General features: G+C 48.1%; 1 protein-coding gene across 4 annotated transcripts in view; it reads left to right on the top strand.

The window, feature by feature from the left end:
- LOC6499083 overlaps positions 1-19,799 on the top strand; it is a 31,392-nt gene that overhangs the window by 9,393 nt on the left and 2,200 nt on the right. For 2 of the 4 annotated variants that reach the window (XM_044715338.1, XM_001955303.4), the window contains exons 2-6: positions 9,895-10,168; positions 10,222-10,543; positions 10,606-13,503; positions 18,473-18,752; positions 18,820-18,940. In XM_044715338.1, coding sequence (XP_044571273.1) covers positions 10,087-10,168; positions 10,222-10,543; positions 10,606-13,503; positions 18,473-18,752; positions 18,820-18,940 — 3,703 coding nt within the window. In that variant the 5' untranslated portion in view covers positions 9,895-10,086. Of the gene's footprint in view, positions 1-8,715; positions 9,063-9,894; positions 10,169-10,221; positions 10,544-10,605; positions 13,504-18,472; positions 18,753-18,819; positions 18,941-18,999; positions 19,691-19,799 lie in introns of those variants that run through there. The other 2 variants (XM_044715336.1, XM_032456314.2) reach the window with 2 other exon arrangements.

Genomic DNA, 19,799 nt, shown 5'->3' with positions numbered 1-19,799 from the left:
TGGATGAAGGGGAAGTGTGGTACTCTTAAACTAGTTGCTCAAGTCATATAGCGAGTCCTTTCTGTTTATTGGTTTTCAGTGTTTTCGATTTATTGCTGTGTTCAACATGGCGTATGAGTAACAACTAGTGCCGAGGGGAAAAGCGTCTTACACAAACACACATCGACAGATATACATATACACAGTATATAGACTTGGCATTGGCTTCTGCACACTACGCTGGTGGCTTTTCAGCTTTCTGAGAGCACTCGAGCAACATTCATCGACGTTGTTTACTTGCCTTCTATTGTTTTGCTTAAACTTTTCATTGATGTTGGTTTTTCCTGCCACATCCCCCGCTCCCGCCATACTTTCCCCGCCCAGCCATCCATATTCTGGGCTTGGCTTTATTGTCTGACGCTGTCTTCTTTGTTGTTGTTACTGTTTTTACCAATTAAGTCTTAATTTCTGAGAAAATAAAACTTTTTGGCTCCTGGCATTGTTCGCTGCAAGTGAATTCCCCGAGCTCTCCGCCGCTTTACTTTTTCCTTCTTTTAGTTAATGTTAATGGCGTAATTGTGCCACCTCCGAGGTCAGCCTGGACCCAGTCTTCAACTTTAAACCTCAATTTAGCCGAGAGTTCGAAGCTGAAGTTTTACACCGCAAGTTGGTAATTGTATGTCTATCTATGTGTGCCAGGCATCCAGGTAGCCAGCCAGCCTCCAGCTGCCTTCGTCCTTCTTCGTCTTTTAGATTGCTGCAGGTGTGAATTATTTATTTTCACTTAAGATTTGCGGGGCTGGCTCCTTCAGCTCCCTCAGCTCCTCCTACTCCGCCCCAGAGCTCTTCGCTGGCTCCTTTCAACTCAATCCCTAGCCAGCTAACCAACGGCTCTTTCACTTTTACAGCTTTAAGGAAAAGTTTTCGCTCAAAAGTCAGCTGCAGAAGTTGATTTTAGTCAGCGGTCGGGCAGAGTCCTGCCACTGGGAGTGGGTGGCTTTTGTTTGTTGCAAATAATATAATAACAAGAAAAGCTGGCAACTTCTTACGGGGCATGCTGACTCGAGTCAAGCCTTTGGCCAAAGCATACGGATATTTTTAGACGTATCAACCATACGCCCGCGATGCTCCATTCCTTTCTAGGGTATCCGGGTCCGCTGGGAAATTCGAATGGGAATTTTGTGGGGTACTCTCGGCAAGACAGAGCTCTTTTTGAAAGTTGTCGTGCAAAATTAATTTGGAATTCTGAACGCGCGCTTGTTTTTCCCCCGTTTAATATTGAAGTTCCAATGAAAAGGCCACCCCTCAAAAGGGAAAAGCTGTTTAGAAAGTGTAGTTTCCATTTGGGTACAGTTCCCATTAGTTGTGATTGATTGACCTTCAGTCGGCATTTTTTAATTACGTGCCTTGGCGTTCTGTTTTTTCGCTTTCTGGCGTTTCGCTTTCTTTTGCCATTGTGCTCAATCAACGTGCAAATTATTATCAATTTGGCCGAAATGGTGTGTGGCGAAGGAACCGGAAACGGCGAAGGCGGGTAAATGCAATCGTCGGCAATCGTCCACGGATCCTTTTCCTCATGGCGCTCCAAATGCCTTTACTCTCCGCTTGGTAATTTTAATTGCAATTTTTTCCTTCGTCCATCCACCTCCAGCTCCAGTTCAGCACGTTTGGCACATTTTGTTGAAAATTCATTAAAAATGACGTCGAAAAAGTTTGCATTTTACCCAGTTTTCCACTCCCAGTACCTCCTTGAGCCACCTCATTTATTCAGAGTAGGTGGCTCTGGCTGTTCAATCGTTCATTCATTGGATTTGCTGTTGCCTTTGCCTTTGCCGGATTTCTCACGGTATCTGTTTAACTTTAGTCGCAGTCATTTGAATTTTTAATTAATCGTTCGGCTGTTTGCCAGCCAAAGGTAGAAACAAAGTGAGTGACTGACTGGGTGAGTGGGCGGGAATGCAATCAGTGCTTTGGGTTATACTGATTGCAAGACAATATTTCTACACCATCACACCCATCTTCCCATCCATCCATCCATCCATCCATCATGTCAGCCATCAATCCATCCATTTAAATGAAATTTTTTCCAAAAAAACTGACCCCCGACATTTGCATGTGATCGAATGAGTTTGGGACTGTTTTGCATGTCGGAATACAATTAATTAGGCGGCGAGGCCCAACAAATGTCTAAATAAAAGTCAGCGCCAACGAGTTAAATTAATGGCAAGGAGGGGTGTGTGTCGGGTTTGAGGTTTCGGTCATCATTAGAAGTTGGCCCGAAACGAGCGTCACTGGGCTAATTGAGCACAAAAACCCATTTCCAATTGGGTGGACCGAACTTTGCCCGAGCGAGCGGTTACCATATGCGGCGGCTTAGCCGGACAGCTGTCCAATTAATTAGAAACCACCAGAAATGGCAGACGGACTATGACGAGGATGACTCTCCTGGCCATCCACTTTTCTCTTCCCTGCCCTGACCGGACAGACAGACTGACTGACCAAAGTTTGCAATGGCAAATTAATTACTGAAATCGTAGGAATTTGTCTTGCAATGCGGCTGCTTGGACTCTAGGCTGCTTGCATGCTCTCCAGCTCGCCAGCTCTCCAGCTCGGATGTTCGAGTTCCTGGCCTGTTGTCACTGCTGTTTGGCTTTTGGAAATGACTTCCGCCGAAGCTGCCACAGTCGGTGGGTTTGCAGTTGCACCCCAGAAGTTGCCAGCCGAAGTTGCGCTGAACTGAAACTGGAGTCAACTGGCAGCAGTGTGTGGCCCACATTGGAGAAGGAAATCCGTATATGAATTTGTATGCTCCTGCAACAATTTTTGCTCAAGGAAGTGCCCGGCAGGCTAATCACATGCAAAGACTGGATGTGGCGGAGGATCATCCGGGAGCGGGTGTGGAGTATGCCTGCCGTCCGCAAAACTTTTCCCTCAGCATCCAACAATATTTGCTCCGAGTGCATAATGACAGTCAAAGTTGACACAAATGAGCATAGCTAGTTACTAATTTTAATGCGCTTCGGTGCACAGTTGGAAGGGATTTGCCTTTCTGGGATCCAGTTGCCCAGAAAGTTTTTGTTGCGGAAATTATCCGGAATGTCCTCGTCGGGGTCGACGGGCCTGCATAATTTTTAATTGACCCACGAATGGAGTGGTGTAGTGAGTCCTGGACGTGGGAGGCGAAAGTTTCTAAAATATTTTGAAAGCTAATTCGATTTGGAGAAAACTTGAGCCATGACTTACAACTTACAAGTTGGGGCCAATGAATTATGCAGACGACATGGACAGGCCATCCTTATGCCTCATGTTCACCTTTAGGTATGCATAAGTCTTGTCCCCCGCATCCTGTATTCTATATCCTGCATCCTGTTGCCTGTATCTCATATTGAATTGCCGTTAAAGCTGGGAAATTGCTCTTGATGTTTAGCAAATATTTTACCACCTGAGATTGAAGGTGGGGGCAGCCTAACCGCCGGAAAAGTTTGTAGATCAAAATGAAAGTTTGCCGTTGTTGTTAATCCGTTGCACGGCATAAAAACTATGCGAAAGTTTAACTATACAGCTCAGGGAGCAGCCCAGCAGAGAACTGTGAGCAAGGATCCGGTATCCTGGCAGCAACCAGAACTCGAGCTCGGTCTCGGGCACATGGAACATAGCATAATAATAATCCGTGCGGCAAACCTTTTGATGAGTTCGGGCCAAAGCGGATAAAGATGGCTAAAAAGGAGGGATGCGGGGCCCTGCTACGGGCCAAAGTAGCTGTAAATAATTGCCAAAACTACTTAAGAATGCGGCACAGTGAAAACGCTTCCTCAAGGATCAGCAGGTAGGATGAGCCGGGTGACTCTCGGGAGGGGGCTGTGCAGGGAATGGAAGGATTGGAGGTTTGACGCAACAAAGAACCCGATTCCCGGCAAATGCAATGCATGCTGCCGCCCCGCCATTGTTGCTGCAGCCGCCAACGTGGCACTAATTAGAAGTATAAAAGGTGCCACAACAACAGTTAGAGAACAGCATCATCCTTCGTTCGTTCGCCCGCTTAGCCTGTCTCTCTCTCCTCCCCAACTATCTGTCTCTGTCTTTGTCTCTTTAGTGCCTGTGCAGCAGTTAAGCTTTGTTTGTCGAGCATGCAAATTATAGTTGCCACGACGATGACGGAGGGTGTAGTTGAGGGGGAAACGCACTCAGTGGCATAGGCAGCGGCTGAGGCAGGAACAGAGGCGTCTGGCGGCTTGAGACACCGCCACGCCTTAAGTCCATATAATGCCTACACTTTTGCTTCTGTTGTTTAAGGATCTAACCAGTGGCAAGGATTCAGGGGCTTAGGGTATTCTGAAGGTTACACAGTAGTGGTTATATAATTTTATTTACGTCTATTAACCCGCTTTGAAAACTCCAAAAAACTCAGCCAGAAAACTAGTGTGTTTTTTTCATATTCCGGCTAATAAATTAAATATTTAGTGACCCATACTATTTAAGCCATCCCCCTGACAATATTTCTTGCCCACCCCCATGGTCAACTGCTGCTACCTGCGCACTTAGCTGCTAACGTTAATTAAAATACATCTTCAGGGGCCGGGCAAATGTGATTAACATATGAATTGCACATTGTCGGCATAAATTTGCCATTGAGAGCTGTGGCTGTGTCGGTGTCAGAGAGTCCTGTGGTCACTTGACATCTTAAGCGGCTTCAATGGCGACCCCAAGGCGCCACCAAAAGAGTTTCCGGTATTTTGGCTACCAGGACTTTGGGCTTATCCTGCTGGAAGAAGACACGCTGCGTCTTCATCTCGGTTCCAGGCTTTTAATGCGCCATTCTCCCGACGCGTCACACATAATTATGGCGGATGTGCTGCCCAACGAAGCGTTAAGTCGAATTCTCGGTTATCCTGCGTACTGCCCCCACCTCCACCCTCCACGCCACTACCCGCCGACTTCGTCAGACCCAGGACTCCAGTTGCCATTTGCCATTTGTGCCCTTTCAAGGCTTTCAGGCCATGCATGTATTTTATTTTTTATGCATTATCATGCGAGTGTCTGTGGCTCCTGGGTCCTGGCTGCTGGCTCCTGCCTCTTGCCTCCAGCCTCCGGCCCCTTCATGTCTTCTTTCATTATTATTTATGCTTTATTTGTATTTGTACGCACTTCCTGGGTGTAAAAATGGGGGTTCTCTTGCCACTTTGTAGAAGTGGGTGCCACACGGCGTATGCGTCATACGCCTACAGGCTTTTGATTTCAAAGGAGTAGCAGATCCTATGACTTCTGTGACCAGCTTCCATGCCTCATTGTCATGCTAATGGCTTACGATATATGAATAATAAGCCCGGCCCAGTGGTCACTGACCACACGGACACTCCGTCGGAGACTCAGATTTCGGCTGCTGTGGCATATCCTGTGGGCCCGGGGAGATTGTCCTTTGACGACGGCAATGACGACGACAGTTGTCGCTTCAGTTATGCAAATGCCGAGCAGCAGGAAGCTGCAGGACACGGGGGAAGTGCTCGAATATTTGATATCTTTATGTCTTTTTTCGACATCCCGACATACACAAATTGTTTTCCTCTGTTTCTGGCCCATCCTCATTCCCCCAGTTTGAATGTGGGAAATTCAGTTTTCATACGACTGGAATGAATATTTTTGATTGCCCCTTATGCCCCGTATTTCTCCCCTCCCTTTCTCGGCCGTACTGGGTGTAGAAACCCAAAGGAAGTTTTAAGTTTTGTTGTCGTTTCGGCATTACCGGAAGCTCTTAAAGGTTGCCGGGCAACAGCACGTGCATTCTTCGTCCAAGATCCTGCCAAAGGCTACGAGACTCAGCTTTGTGGAGTGAGAAATGAAGGATTTATGGAGAGCCGAGTCAAAGAAGCAAAAAGGGGCTCCAGAAATGAGGAATCGTAAAATGCGAAATTTTATGTCCTTACCTGCCTAACTGTTGCTCACCTGCATTTGCTGGCTGCCATAAATCCTGGCTCGTGCTTTTTAATGTTTGCCCTTTGTGTTGTTTTGTAGCTCATTTGCCATTAATCTGGCCAAACTAAAAGTGAGATAACCTGACCCAGATGGACTAGCTGGAGAGTTTTTCTTCATTTATAACCGGTACTGTGTGGGCATACAAAAATGAACCAACAAATGTGGAATAATATTCTTTGTTCGCAGAATAAAATACAGAAAATAATTATAAAAACTAATCAGACATCTCTTTAAATATCAAATCAGTTGGAATGTCACAAACGAATGTTATAACCTTTTTTCTCTGACTCTCATTTTTCAATAGAATTTAAACTTTTATTTAATTTTTTCCCCTCTAAATAATTATTTGTACATAATTTTAAGCCTTTCAGCTAATTTTTTCTCTCCACTTTTGGCGTTTGACTTGATTTACTCTGGTTTTTTGAATTGCCAGGAGCTCTGTTGAATTTTTCGTCGCTGTCGTTTTGGGCTTTCTTTTATTCGGCCCCGGCACGTTTTATTTGTTTAAAGAACTATTAAAATGGCATAAACAGGAAACCGAATGGAGATGGCAATCGCACTGGGCCAACTGGACTGGCTGGCTAACTGGCAGTGCCAAAGTTTTATCTCGCCCACAATGGCTGGAGGGGCGATGTAGGGGCTGGTGCTGGGGCTGAGGCAGGTGCTGGGACTGGGACTGGGACTGAGGCATGGACTGTGGAGGAGTGGCAGCTGCTGTTGCTTTTGCCTTTTGAGCGCATTGTTGTTGGTCGTATTTGATTATCGCATTTCATTTTGTGTCGGGTGAATGTAGAAAGTTGAATGCAAATTTGCATGACACCAACAGAATCGGCTAGTGGTTGGCTGGAGGATGGTTGGCGTTGGGTGATGGGTGGTGGGGGAGCGAATACGGCAACAATCACACCAACCATCATCATCATAATAATAACAAAGCAGCAGGAGGAGGCAACCAGCAAAGCCAAAAAAAACAACGGGATGGAGAACTTTATTTGACGCCGCCCCCATCCTGAGGATTTTGTTTTCTTTTTATATCAGAGAAAAAAAGAGGCAGGGAACCGGAGAAGGACGAGCTGAGCGAACTGGCTGTCAAAGTTTTTAGGTATCATTCCAGTTTATTTGAATTATTCATAATCCGGACAGCAGCATCAGCAACGTAGAAGGTCCAGCCAGCCAGCATAAGAAACAAACAGCAAGTCAGTTCGGGACGATTCCGGGCCAGTAGGGAGGCCAGCAAAAAGCTGGCCAAGATAACGGAAGCACCAAATAAAAATCATTCATTGTAAATATTTTCACAATCCGAAATGCAAAGTTTTGGGCCAAACAAAGGGAAATGTATCCAAAACCAGCCGCAAATTCGATTCAATCAACAGCGAAATGTGGAAAGCCCTTTTTGTTAACAAAAAATCCCCCTCACAAAATGTGAATAAGTGAATCATTAAATATTTAACTTTTTTCTGAGAGCCTAAATTTTACCCAAATCGGGAACAATACTTGTTGAACTCTGCAAAGGACTCCTGGATTTTTTTCAAACAATGAACCCTTTTTTTCAACTTAACAGAGTACGTCCATGAAACACGCAAATGCCTAATAGCCAAAGTTTACTTTTACGCTCTTAGTTTGTTCTTACTTGCCACAAGAGTTTCGACTTACTTTCTATAGCAATCGAACTATTGTTCGACTCATAGTAAAATGTGCAATAAATTGAGCACTTCCCGGGACGGTATGGAGCCGGTTTGGGGAGACTTGGAGTACGAGGTGGCCTCCAATCGCCTCACGACAGTTTTACGACAGTCACGCGATATTTTTCGCTCGATATAAATAGAAAGGCCGCGTGCCCGGAATGTTTGTAAAAATTGAATGTTGGTTAGAAAAGCAACACAGTCAATCACTCAAACCCACTGACAAGATAAACACCGCATGCACCGCGAGAAATTGCTTTTTGGTTTTAATTACAAAATTGCAGGGGGTAGACTCTTATTTATGGCTTAAACTATCCAATTTTCCGTTCATTTGACTGGTAAACGCTGGCGTGCATCTATTTTAATATTGCAAGGACAATGCAGGTTCAAGGTAAAGTCAAATCCATTATTTCCCTACTTCCTTTGGCGTTATGATGCATAATGGTGGAGAATCAGAAAAAATTAGATTAGTGGAGAATTGATCCACAAATAGTTTCAGGTATTCCGCTCCAGGATTGGATACAGATTACCAAAAATATAGCCCTTCGTAGTGGGATTGGATAAAAATTGGCAAAGATATAGCCTCCGTAGTGGGCCATATTGACCTCCCATGCCATTTTCATAATTCTTGAAGGGGATCCCCCAGAAAATATCAAGAAAAATCAAAAAATATTTTGTATCCAGACTTTGATGCAGATTTGTGGAGAATCGATACACGAATCGATTAAGGTATTATATTTCAGGATCGGAAACAGATTACCAAAGATATAGCCTTCGTAGTGGGACATATTGGCCTCCCAAGCCTTTTTCATAATTCTTTAAGGGGATCCCCCAGAAAATGTTACAAAAGACTTAAAGAAATGTTTGTTCCTATATTTTAATGAGATTGATTAGAATCAATGTAAAAATCGTCTCAATCGGCCAAAGCTCGAAAGAGTCCCAACATTTCTCTGTCTGTGGCCTAGAAGTTGGGGAGGTGTGGGAGCGGCAAGAAATTAGCACAAACTAAGTCAAGACTGCCGCAAGAAAAGTTAGTTCCGAAGCCTAATAAGCGCCACCACCCACCGACAATTTTCGCTCCAACCCGTCATCATCCGCCCCGTTAGCCGACGATTTGCCAACGTTTTCACTTTCAGGTTTTCACATTTGCGTGCAGCTGCTGACGGCGCTGTCGCTGCCGCTGCTGCTGTTGGCGTCTCTGTCGTCGCATTGCGAATTCCTGGCGGCAGCGGGCAAAGTTTTAGCATACTTTTCGGCGGCGGCGACAGTATTTTTCGTGCACTTGACATGTTTTGACACGCTTCACGCTCGACTCGTCGCCGCTTGGCTAATGGAGAGGCCTGCAGGACGGGCAGGACTTGCAGGACGAAAATGTTTGCTTCGCCGCTGGAGTTTGATATTGTTTTGCGCGCCAAAAATGCCAACGATAATCTGGTGAGCACCTTAGAGCCAATATCCACCACGACAGCGCGTGGAAAGCCACCACAGAAAGGTTGCCCAGGACAACGGCTTCCAAGGGAAACCCCTTTCAAGGGAAAGACGGAAGGTCCTTAGACACTTGCACTTTCCAGGCGACGCTTTCTGTTTGTTTACCTTTGCTGTTGCCGCGTTGTTGCTTTAGTTACAACAAATTAGTGTTAGTCACTGACCAACAGCGGTTCGCAGCAGGACGCAGGATAGCGATAGCGGGCATTATCCTTTTTCGCTCTTCCAATCCCCCTAGACTCGGGTAATATTTTCAGCATGATTAACGCGTGAATATGTTAAGTAATTAATTGCCCGGCCGGCGTGCTTTGCATTTATTCGCATTTAATGCCTGGCCAGAGCCAGAGGTATAATTCGTTTGGGGAAATAATTGCTTTCGCGGGCCGATATGTGTGTGTGCATGTGTGTGTGTGTATAGGCCAACTGACAACCAATCCAACAACCACCAGCCACCAGCCAATCTACCGGTTAAGTAAACAACAATATATTCCCCCAAAAATATTTGTTGGCAATTAAAGCCTGGTCCTGTGAAAGCTGCGCGATTTATCAAACGCATCCTGTGGCTAAAGGACGCGGCTGAGGCGGCTCTCCCACTGATGCAATATGCAAATGGCGTTTTAATTAGTTTATTAATCGACGGTGACCGTCTCGCCCCAGGTGGTTGTCACCTGCTTCGGATCAGCAGGTGCACTTCGCACTCCAATCATTTACCGGCAGGCGAAATAATTAATTTCTGAACCGATTTAAGACACGCATCCATGTCCTTTCTTTTATTTTTCAGCCCCAACTGCTGCGGCAACGGGACCGCAGCCATCGCAACGCGCTGCACTATTGTGCCGCGCAGGACGTGGAGCAGAGCAGAGACCTCGTGGCGGCCGCCAGCATTGCCATAGCAGCTCCCGAGCTGCTCGAGTCCGCCGACGAGGATGGCTTCACGCCGCTTCACCTGGCCGTTATCCAGGGCAACCTGGCGATGGTCAACCTGCTCCTGGCCAACAAGGCGGAGGTGAATGCAGTGGACAACGAAGGGCACTCGGTGGTGCACTGGGCGACGGGTGAGAGTCAAGGATACCCAATGCATCCAATCCCATAACCGCTTTGTTTTCAGTATGTGGCGAAGTGGAATCCTTGCGTGCCGTGCTGGCGGCCGGAGCCAGTGTGGCCAAGCCGGATGCTAATGGCGGCACACCACTGCACTATGCCGCACAAATGTGTGGCGCCACTCACGACAGCAAGCAGCAGGCTTCTTCCACTGCCAGCACTAAGTTGTCCCTGGAGATCCTGGGCATCTTGCTGTCCCATCCACAGAGCAGCGTGGATGTTCAGGACAAAGATGGACGCCAGCCGCTTCTCTGGGCAGCTTCAGCCGGCTCTGCCAAGGCTGTAATCGCCTTGGTCAAGGCAGGAGCTCGGGTGGAGTCCTCAGATAAGTAAGTAGTCCTGTTCTAACCACTCTAAAAAGATCTACCTATGTTTAAAATCTAACCCACAGGGACGGTCTAACTGCCTTGCATTGTGCCGGTTCCCGGGGCCATACCGAGTGCATCGATACCCTTATTGGTTTGTGCGGCGCCCCAACGGATCTTATCGACTCCAATGGCTGTACGGCTCTCCATTATGCCGTAACCCTGGGCCATGCCGATGCCACGGCCAGATTATTGGACTTGGAAGCGGATCCCAACCGTCAGGATCGAAAGGGTCGAACTCCGGCTCACTGCGGCTGCTCCAAGGGACAGTTCGAAACCCTAAAGCTGCTGAAAGAGCGCGGCGCAAATCTGTGGCTGAGGAATGCCAAGGGGGATTTGCCCCTGCATGAGGCAGCTGCCTCGGGGAGAAGGGAGTTGGTGGAGTGGCTGCTGAGCCAACGGCCCAAACAGGTGAATACCACCAGCAATGACGGACGCAGCTTGTTGCACATTGCGGCGGCGAATGATTACACGGATATGTGCAAGCTGCTGCTGGACTACGGCGCAGATGTGAACGCCGTGTATCGAAATTCCCGAGGGTTAGTATTGACGCCCCTGGACGGAGCTCTGCAGCGTGGCCACCGGTCTACGGCGAAGTTCCTGCAGGCCAACGGCGGCCAGCCTTCCAATAAAGTCCGGCTGAGCAGCCGGCGAACGGGGAATCCTTTCCACGAGACCAACGCCGCGGACTTGGTAAGACCCTTAAAGTATGTGGAGAAGGAAGAGCTCCACGATCTGCGCAGCTCCAAGAAGTATGTGGTGTACCTCAAGCGATCCGATTCGGACAACGGCAATGCCAATGGTGATCCGGAAGAGGAGTGCAGCTGCTCGGAGCAGACCTACCGCAAGGAGCAGCGTCTGCGGCATGTCTGCCGGCGGCACAAGCGTCGCCAGCTGAGGAGGCGCACCAGCAGCTGCGGGGAGTCCAAGCACGAGCGGTGCAGTGAGATCTGTCGCTCCAAGAGTAACATTGAGATTCGGAGGCGCAAGTCCAGGGAGAGATACTCCAGCTCCACTGAGTGGGAGGAGGAGGAGGACGACGGCGAGGACTCGTGCGAAAACTGTTGCTATCACAAAAGGCAAAAAGAGCGGGTGGTTTCCCGCAAGCGCTCCACTTCCTCCAGAAAGTCGAAAGACCGTCCGGATAGTGATGCCGACGAGGGAAAGAATGGGCAGAGTGCCCACTCGTCGCCGGAGAAGGCAGCCAGGAAACCCTTAACCGCCAATGGGGATTTGGCAAATCAGTCAAATGTGAAGGAACGACCTCCATCCGCCAGCAGGCCACCCACCAAGGAGGGAACTTTTATTAAATCGCCGCCAGATAGCGGCAAGGTGGAAAATGCCAGCGTCCTTGAAACCCTCCAAGTGGAGGAATCTCATGCCGTGGAGCTAACAGATGAAGAGCAGGAGGCGGCGGCCCAGTCCGTGGTCACACAGGTGGATGTTCACCACGATGCAGAGGGCAATACATCCAAATCTTCACAAGAACTGGGCTCTGTGGATGAAAAAGCGACAGAGAACGAGATTGAGAAGGAGCAAGCCAGAGACAAGGAACAGGATCAGGAAGCCAAGTTGCAGCTGAGCGAGGAGGAGACCAAGCAGGTATCCAAAGAAGTGGAGCAGGTGATAAAAATAGCAGCCACTGCCCTGAGCAGTGAGTCCAAGAGTTCCGTCGAGGAGCCACCAGCGGAGCAGTTAAACTCAGAACTAAACGAAGCTCCCGCTATGACACCAGAAGCAGTGCCTAAAAAAGATGTTAAAGAATCCAGTGAACCCAAAACCCCAGAGGCTGCCCCAATCATACCTGCTGCCAAGCCACCACCGCCCCCTGAGGCGGAGGCTGCCAAGCCACAGGCAGCCGCAGAGAAGCCACAGCTGAATAAGGCCACTGTCGGCGGAGGGTTAGAAACGGAGCCTCCAAAACCAGCCTCGGCTGGAAAAAATCGCGAACAGATGGAGCAGGCGAATTCCAAGCCTACTCCTAACAACACCCCCACCCCCACTCCGGCCTTCAACCCTCCCCCACCTTTAGCCCCTCCTAACCCAGCTCCTTCGCCCGCCGCAGAGCCTAAAAAACCGCCAACCGCACACCAGCCACGCCCTCCTCCGCCGCCCAGCCAAGAGCCGCCTCAACGGGAGCAGGAATCTAGGCGCTCCTTCACACTTCTGCCCTCCGACTCGGCGGACGATGACCCAGTTGCAAAGCCAGGTCCAGGAGCTGGCGCCCCCAATGATCCGGATACCACTGAGCGAAAATCGAGCTTCCAAGTGCTGAAGAGCGATGACTCTCTGGGCGAATTGGATGCGGATGTCTCCCAGCGCCCGTCGGGTCGGAACACAAATCAAGTCTTTCAGGTGGTTGGCGAGGGGAACGCCCCCAGCCAGCTGCCCAGTGCTTCGGAGCTGGAGAAGATGGACTACGAGTACGAGGAGTTCGACGATGATGAGTACGACGAGGACGATGCCGATGGCATTGATCCGGAGCACGACAGCGCCTTGCGTCGTTTCCTTAGCAGCGGCAATCGACATGGAGTGGGCAACGCAGGACCTGGAGCAGGAGCATCAGCTGTGGATGGAGACACTTCCGAGGGCCTGGCCAATGGCCGGAAACGACGCCTCAAGAAGCGAGTGAGAAGCGGCAACAAAACGCGCAGCAATTGGAAAAATGCCCAGGAGACCCGCGACGGCCAGGGAGCACTGGCCACCACCAAGGATCAGGACTCTGGTTTTGAGCCCAGTCCAAGGGCAGAGCGTAGCAAGATACCCACACTGCGATCCGCCCACACTGCCATGCCACGGCGACCCATCTATGCCACGCTGGACGGGCGTTCCTGCAGCAGTCGGCTGGAAAACCGCAAGCCCGGCGACAAGGGAGCCTGTGACATGGGCGCCGTAACGCGTTCCATTCAGCGAAATATTCGGAGGTAAGTAAGGACTTTAAATATCATAAAAATAGAATATCATAGAGGGGCGGAGAGTTTTTTTCCAGTGTAAAATGACAGAAAGGAACAGATTGGAGTTCGACCCGTGAGAGTTGACGGAGAGATTCATTCATTTAAATTAATCTCCAGGCAGTTAGTGGCGCCGGCCAGCGACGTCTTTTTGGCCGTAAATTTATTTACTTGATGCTTGATTTTAATCAACTTGAATGTCCTGCCATCCAGGATCGCATTATATCACGCGCGTACTCCAGTTTCGGCGGTGCCAGCAGCAGCCTCTTAATGTAATCAAACCACTCGAAGCCTCCAGACTCGCCTTAAAGTTAATTTAGTCAGGGATTTAATAGCCTGAGCCACATTTCTCATTTCTTTTCTGGGCAGCATTTCGTTTCGTTGCTTTCAGTTCGGCTCGGTTCGGTTGGGCGGCCCAGGAAGGCCTCCTGGAGCCGCCATTGTTGCTTCGGTCGCAAATAAATTGCCCGGCTTCCGTTCGCCATAAAAAAGGCACGCTTTAAAGTTATTATAATGCGGTTAAAGGCAATAAACGCGGCATTAATGTTCATTTTCCATGTACTTGAGCATGAACTATGATAAGCTGTCCGTTGACCTTAAGCCTTGGGGCTTACCTGCGATTATTCCCACATAGCCGGGTGTCGCGGAGGTGCCAGTGACATATTTATTGGTTCCGCCGCACTCGAGACAAGTGCTTAATTCAATTCGACTCGTCCGCTCGGAATTACCCCAAAAGCGAATATAGTTAAACCGAGAACCTGGTCATTAACGGCGCGAGGTGAATCGTAAATCATAATTAGGTCAAGACCGAGTCCTTTCGTTCGCCACTTCCCTAATATCCCGGCTGATTTATTTCAGTGCCCGCGACTGCTCCAAATCTAGTCGTTGGCTGTCATTAGCCGAAATGCTCATTTCCGGCAAAGAGTTGCGCATTTTAATTAGCTGCACAGAATCAGAGCCGCAGCGAGTCCCCAAGGACGTGGGACGTAGAAGGCTGAACGCAGGACTGCCACCTGCGGTGCGATGTTTTGTTTATGCAGAAACTTGAACAAAAATATGAAAATTAGCCGCAAGCAGTAGTAGCAGAGTAGCAGAGTTTTGGGGCTAAAGTCTCTGGCTCCGTTTACAACTCGCTAATGCTAATTGTAAATGGAATTAGTGCAGATTAGCGGCTACATTTTTAGAGTCGGGGCAATTACCATTTGTGTTTGCTCTCCGTTTGCGAGCTTGTTGCGGAAATCCTTTTGGGCTTCAAGGACATGAAGAGGAATGTACAGCAACACTACAATAGCACATCCTAGAAATGAGCGTGTGCTCCTAATTTAATTATGTCCTTTGGCGAATCGATTCGGGAAGCTGCTTAGCTCCACAACTTAAAAGTCAATTGTATTTATTTATGGTATTTGCATAAGCCCTGCCGCAAAACTTAATTAAAAAGCATAAGCTGACTTTTATTAATTTTGCTAATCTGGCTTGTAGCCCGTGAATAAATTTGCAAACATTCCACCGAGAAAGTAAAACAAAACAAAACAATAACCAAACGAAACGAAACAGAACGAAACTGGAGCAAAAGCAAAATCCGTCCGGCCGACGAGCGCATTTCATAAATAATTCTTTCCACTTGACTAATGAAAATATTTAACTCTGCTGTTTGCATAAGCTCGAGAAGGGCACCACCAAGGATCCAGGATTCAGGATTGAGTATCTGGTAACCAGTTTCCCGTATCCGGAAACCAGAAAAGTCCATGTTAAGGTTTCGAAAAATACGCGGCGTATACGCAATTTACGCAAAACCGAAAGTCAAACAAGTGTCTTGCTGGAAAACTTTGCGAGAAACAAGTTCCTCAACAAGTCGGCCGGGGTGAGTCAATTAATTCCCGGAGAATATACGGTGCAAATCGGTGGGTGGACGGTGAGTGGGTGGGTCGAGTGGGAGATGTAAAAAAAATTCAAATAGAATTTACTCCTGGGCCAGGATGCGATGCTCTGGAATGAAGTAAAGCGTAAAAAGTAGAGAGTAAGATGGGAAAAGTAAAAAGTGAATCCATAGCTTCCCAGTCGAATACTCTAGGGCGGATGAGTCTGGTGGGTGGTGAAGAACACACACCCACTCGTACACACCCCATGAAAAGTGTGTAAATAGAGACTTTATTTTATTTTGGATTTTTCATTTTATTTTTGCAATGGCATGCCCGAGCAACTTTATTCTGTTTCCTCGTTTCGGCTCCGAAGAGATTAAAATTTTATCTGACGCATAAATTAAACAAATAACTTACCAGCATTGCGTGTGTCTGTCGGTGTTGGTGTCCTTGTTTTTGGTTTTTTGTTGCTGTTCCTGTGCCGAGTTTTGTGTCCCAGCAGCACAGGTGAGATTTGGGATTTATAATGTGCGCTCACGTAATTGACATTGTTAAATATTTGGATTTCGTTTCGTTCTCGGCCCCCAAACGGAGTTTATCTGTTGTCCTTGCGGATAATTTTTGTATGGCACCCGAAGTGTGATGGCATTAGGTTTGCTTTCTGAATTATTTCCCACTATCGAGAAATGAATTCATTCGCCAGACTCTTGAACTTCTGCAGATTAGTTTAATTTAAGCTGCCAACTGTCTTAATTTGCAGTTTTAGGATTCTCTGACGGCAGTTGGTAAAGCTCCCAGTCGCAGCCACTTGGCCAAGTTTGCAGTTGAAGTACCAAGCTCAAAAATATATCTGTAATGAAAAATGAAGCGAAAAAGTTTTCGGCAAGCCCCGGGAAGCCGACAGAGTTGTCGGTTTAACAACAAAAGCAGCCGCAGACTTTTCTCGAGTTCTTTCGCCGCGAACTGACTTTGTCGCCACTTTTGGCGGCCATCGATTTTCGGGGCTTTTCTGCCCAGATGGTGCGAGTGTTGCTGTTGCACCTGTCAAGCGGTATGCAGGCCGCATCCTTTAAGGACAACCAGGCACACACCATTCTGTGTCGTTTCTGGTTCTGGTGCAACCGTTAACACTTGGCAAAGGTTCTGCCGCGCTTTTGTTGGTTGTGCGGCGCGCAAATTGCTTGCGGGCGGGCATTCGTTGTTGCAACTTGTGCAGCGCTTAATTTCTTTGCATTTTGTTTTCGTTTTCAGCGCTTCAGAGAAAGTGAGACGGTAGGCAGTGAGAGTGGGAACTGGGAACTGGGCCTACGCTTGTGCTGACTTTGCCGCCGGCGAGTTTTCCACTTCATCCACTTTGGCGCTGCGTGCACTTTTTGCCTGTCACATTTGTGTCACAAACAGGAAGAGGCGGTGGGTGTTGGGCGGCGGGTGTGGGTAGGTGGGCGGTGCTGTCAGTCAGTCGGTTGGTGGGACAATTTGCTGGTCGCTGCCAGCAGTTGCAGTTGCAATTGCAGTGCAAAAAATGTAGCACACAAAATCAACGCGCACAAGAAAATGAAATGAAAGTTGTACTAGGCGAACGTAAAGCGGAAACGGAAATCAGTAGCTGTGGCAGTGGCAGGGAGAGGGGGTAGGGTAGGGTAGGGGTGTGAAAACGACAACGGCATAAAAAATGTGCCAAGGACAGTATTGCAGAAAGTATTTGCACAGGCGGTGGCCGGGCGGCACAAAGCGCCAAGACTGACACAGAATGGCAAAGAACTCAGGCGCAACCGAATGAAGCCAAAAGCGAGGCGTAAAATTGAAAAGCGCTTCGCCAAACAAGTAATGGCCAAGGCGATGACGAGGACCATGGCCAGGATAGCGATGGCCAAGATAAAGATGGCCAAGAAATGATGATGAAGAGCCGTTCATGCTGATGCTGATGACCAAAGCTGGAAGAGCGCTAAAACAAGCGGAAGAACGATGCGGTGGTCAGCAAAGCGGCCACTTTGAAGCTGCGATGCGGCGATTTCCTTTCCTTCTCCTTGGGGCCCTCGGCCAATTTATTACGCAGCTTTTGGCTCAGAAGCACGCTCGGCCCTCTTGTCGTTTATTACCTGCCTCCTGGCCCAAAAAGGCTCGGCCTCCTCCCTGCCCCCCTAGAGTACCTCGACCAATGAACTTTTGTTTCAAAGTCAAATTGTTTTGCATAATTTCGCTGAGCGCAGCCAAGTGGCGAGCAGTGTCAAGCGGTCTGCTTCGCCAAAGCTGAGCAAACAACATTTTCAAAAGCGGCCAAAGCCAGACCCAGAGCTAGAGCCAGAACCAGAGCCAGAGCTTTTCGCACCGAGTGCACTTGACAAATTTGCTTAGTTTTTTCGGTGAGTGCATTCCTCTGCCAGAAAGTCATAAGGCCAGAAAAACAGTAGAAGGCTTGGGCCGTCGCCAGTTGATTTTGGAAAGTTTAAGGAGCTGCTTTCGCCTTTAAAGTCCTGCCCACCCTTCCTGCAGCTGTATTGTGTTTGCCTAATTTTTAATAAAATTTCTAATAACATTTTATGGCATAGAGGGGTGCCGGGATCCGTGGGGTTGGCGGCTTTAATTTGGCTTGCTTCGTTTATGCCCACTCGCCGGCTCCCTGTCTCAGCCTCAATTATTAATAGAATTTTTTCCGCGTACGCACTTTAGTATTTTTGAAATTTTAATAACATGATGCTTTTTATTGCGCTCAAAAATTGCCGGGGCGGTGGTCTTGACAGGAGATGGCGGAAAAGGTCCTTTGCTCCCTGGCTCTTTGTCAGGCCCAGCGGGCGGCTATGCCTTTGTTTGACTCGCGAAATATCAAAATGACAATTTACGTATATTTGCTAACATTTATTTTCCGCTCTAGCTCCTTTAAAGGAACCACCAAGCAAATAATACGCCTGTAAAGCTCATGGTGCACTGAAAGTAGGCATTGTTTAATTTTACAATCTACAGCACCGCGGGGATATTTAATTCTGAATGCCTTCTCAGTTTTGTTTCAGTGTATTCTTAGGGAACAATAAGACTGCTCTTTTCATTTCGGGCCTACTTTGTTTAATTTCTCGTTTCATTTGCAGATACTACATGGAACGAAAGATCTTCCAGCATCTTCTCGAGCTTAAATCTCTGCAGATCCGCTCCAGCAAGCTCAACGAGGCCGTGCTGGTAAAGCGAGCTGTCGAGGATTACCACAAGTCCTGCGTCCTTTTGGGCAGTGAGACGGGCACTCGACTTCGGCGTTACAATTTCACCGAGTACACGTTTAAGAACTTTGAGTTATTTCTCTACGAGACCCTCAAAGGACTGCAACGGCCGGGCACCAATAACTTCCAGAACATTAATGAGGTGTACGAGGAGGTAGAATCTGATTATCCTTCATTGCATTGGAATAATTATAATATTTCTAATAAATAATCCCTTTCAGGCGGAGCGGCGCTTGAGTCCGGACTACAATGCGTACGAGAAGGCCTTGCAATGCACCACCAAGACGCACCGCTGTCTTCATGCTGCACACGCCTACACCGGAATCCCGTGTGCTGCCTATAGTGAGTATGAGATGCACTTGAAAAGTTTCCGGATCACTGAATGACTCCCTTTAATTAAGAATCATCAAATCATAGGACAAACTCTTTGGAAAAACTTTCCGTTAATCACTGATTTGTGGTGCCGTGACACATTCTTTGAATATAATTGTCCCTCCCTTCTTTTGAGTGAACTTTTCTTTTCTCCTCCAACTGCTGTGGGGCTTTAAGCGGCTCAGTGCAAGCGTGAAAAATGGCACCAGACAGCACCGGCATCGGACGGGTCAAAACGCTCGACCGCGGGTCGGCAACACTTTCACTTGCCGGAGAAAGCAGCAGATGGCCGGTCAAGCGCGGAATTCACGCGAATTCAAAGCAGCTGCTCGGTCTCTCTCGGCAGCTGCAGGGCATAAAAACATAAATCCTAATTACGAGCAGTTTATTCAGTGCCAGGCAAATTAAAAGAATTCTCGACCCGCCTTTCTGGCTTTCAACTTTTATTACATCTTCCGCTGGCCACTCGGAATTGCCTCAAAAGGATGCGTCCGGCTTATGCCAAATTAAAAACGCATTCATTTCGTTGCCTAGGCTATCCTCCCTATCCTGTCCCGGTTTATATGTATATATGGTTGGGCTATTTGGCTGAAAGTACGAAGCCAGAGACGAATGGTGAGTAATTCCGGCAAAGAAATCTTTTAATCCGGAAACCGAAAATGGCTCGGAGAGCATGGCCCCAAAATTGGCTCCCACAATGGCTCCATTTTCGTATTAGTTTTTACCACTGCATGCAATTTGGCTGAGTGCGGAGTGGAGTCCTGCAGGACACCTGCCAGTGTCACCTGTCAGTTCGGGCCATTCATCGTACTAAGCAGCGATCATCCCC

The sequence above is a fragment of the Drosophila ananassae genome, chromosome 2L (assembly GCF_017639315.1).
Source record: "Drosophila ananassae strain 14024-0371.13 chromosome 2L, ASM1763931v2, whole genome shotgun sequence".
NCBI lineage: Eukaryota > Metazoa > Arthropoda > Insecta > Diptera > Drosophilidae > Drosophila > Drosophila ananassae.
Note: the sequence above shows the minus strand (reverse complement) of the source record. Positions and strands in the feature narration are given on the sequence as shown.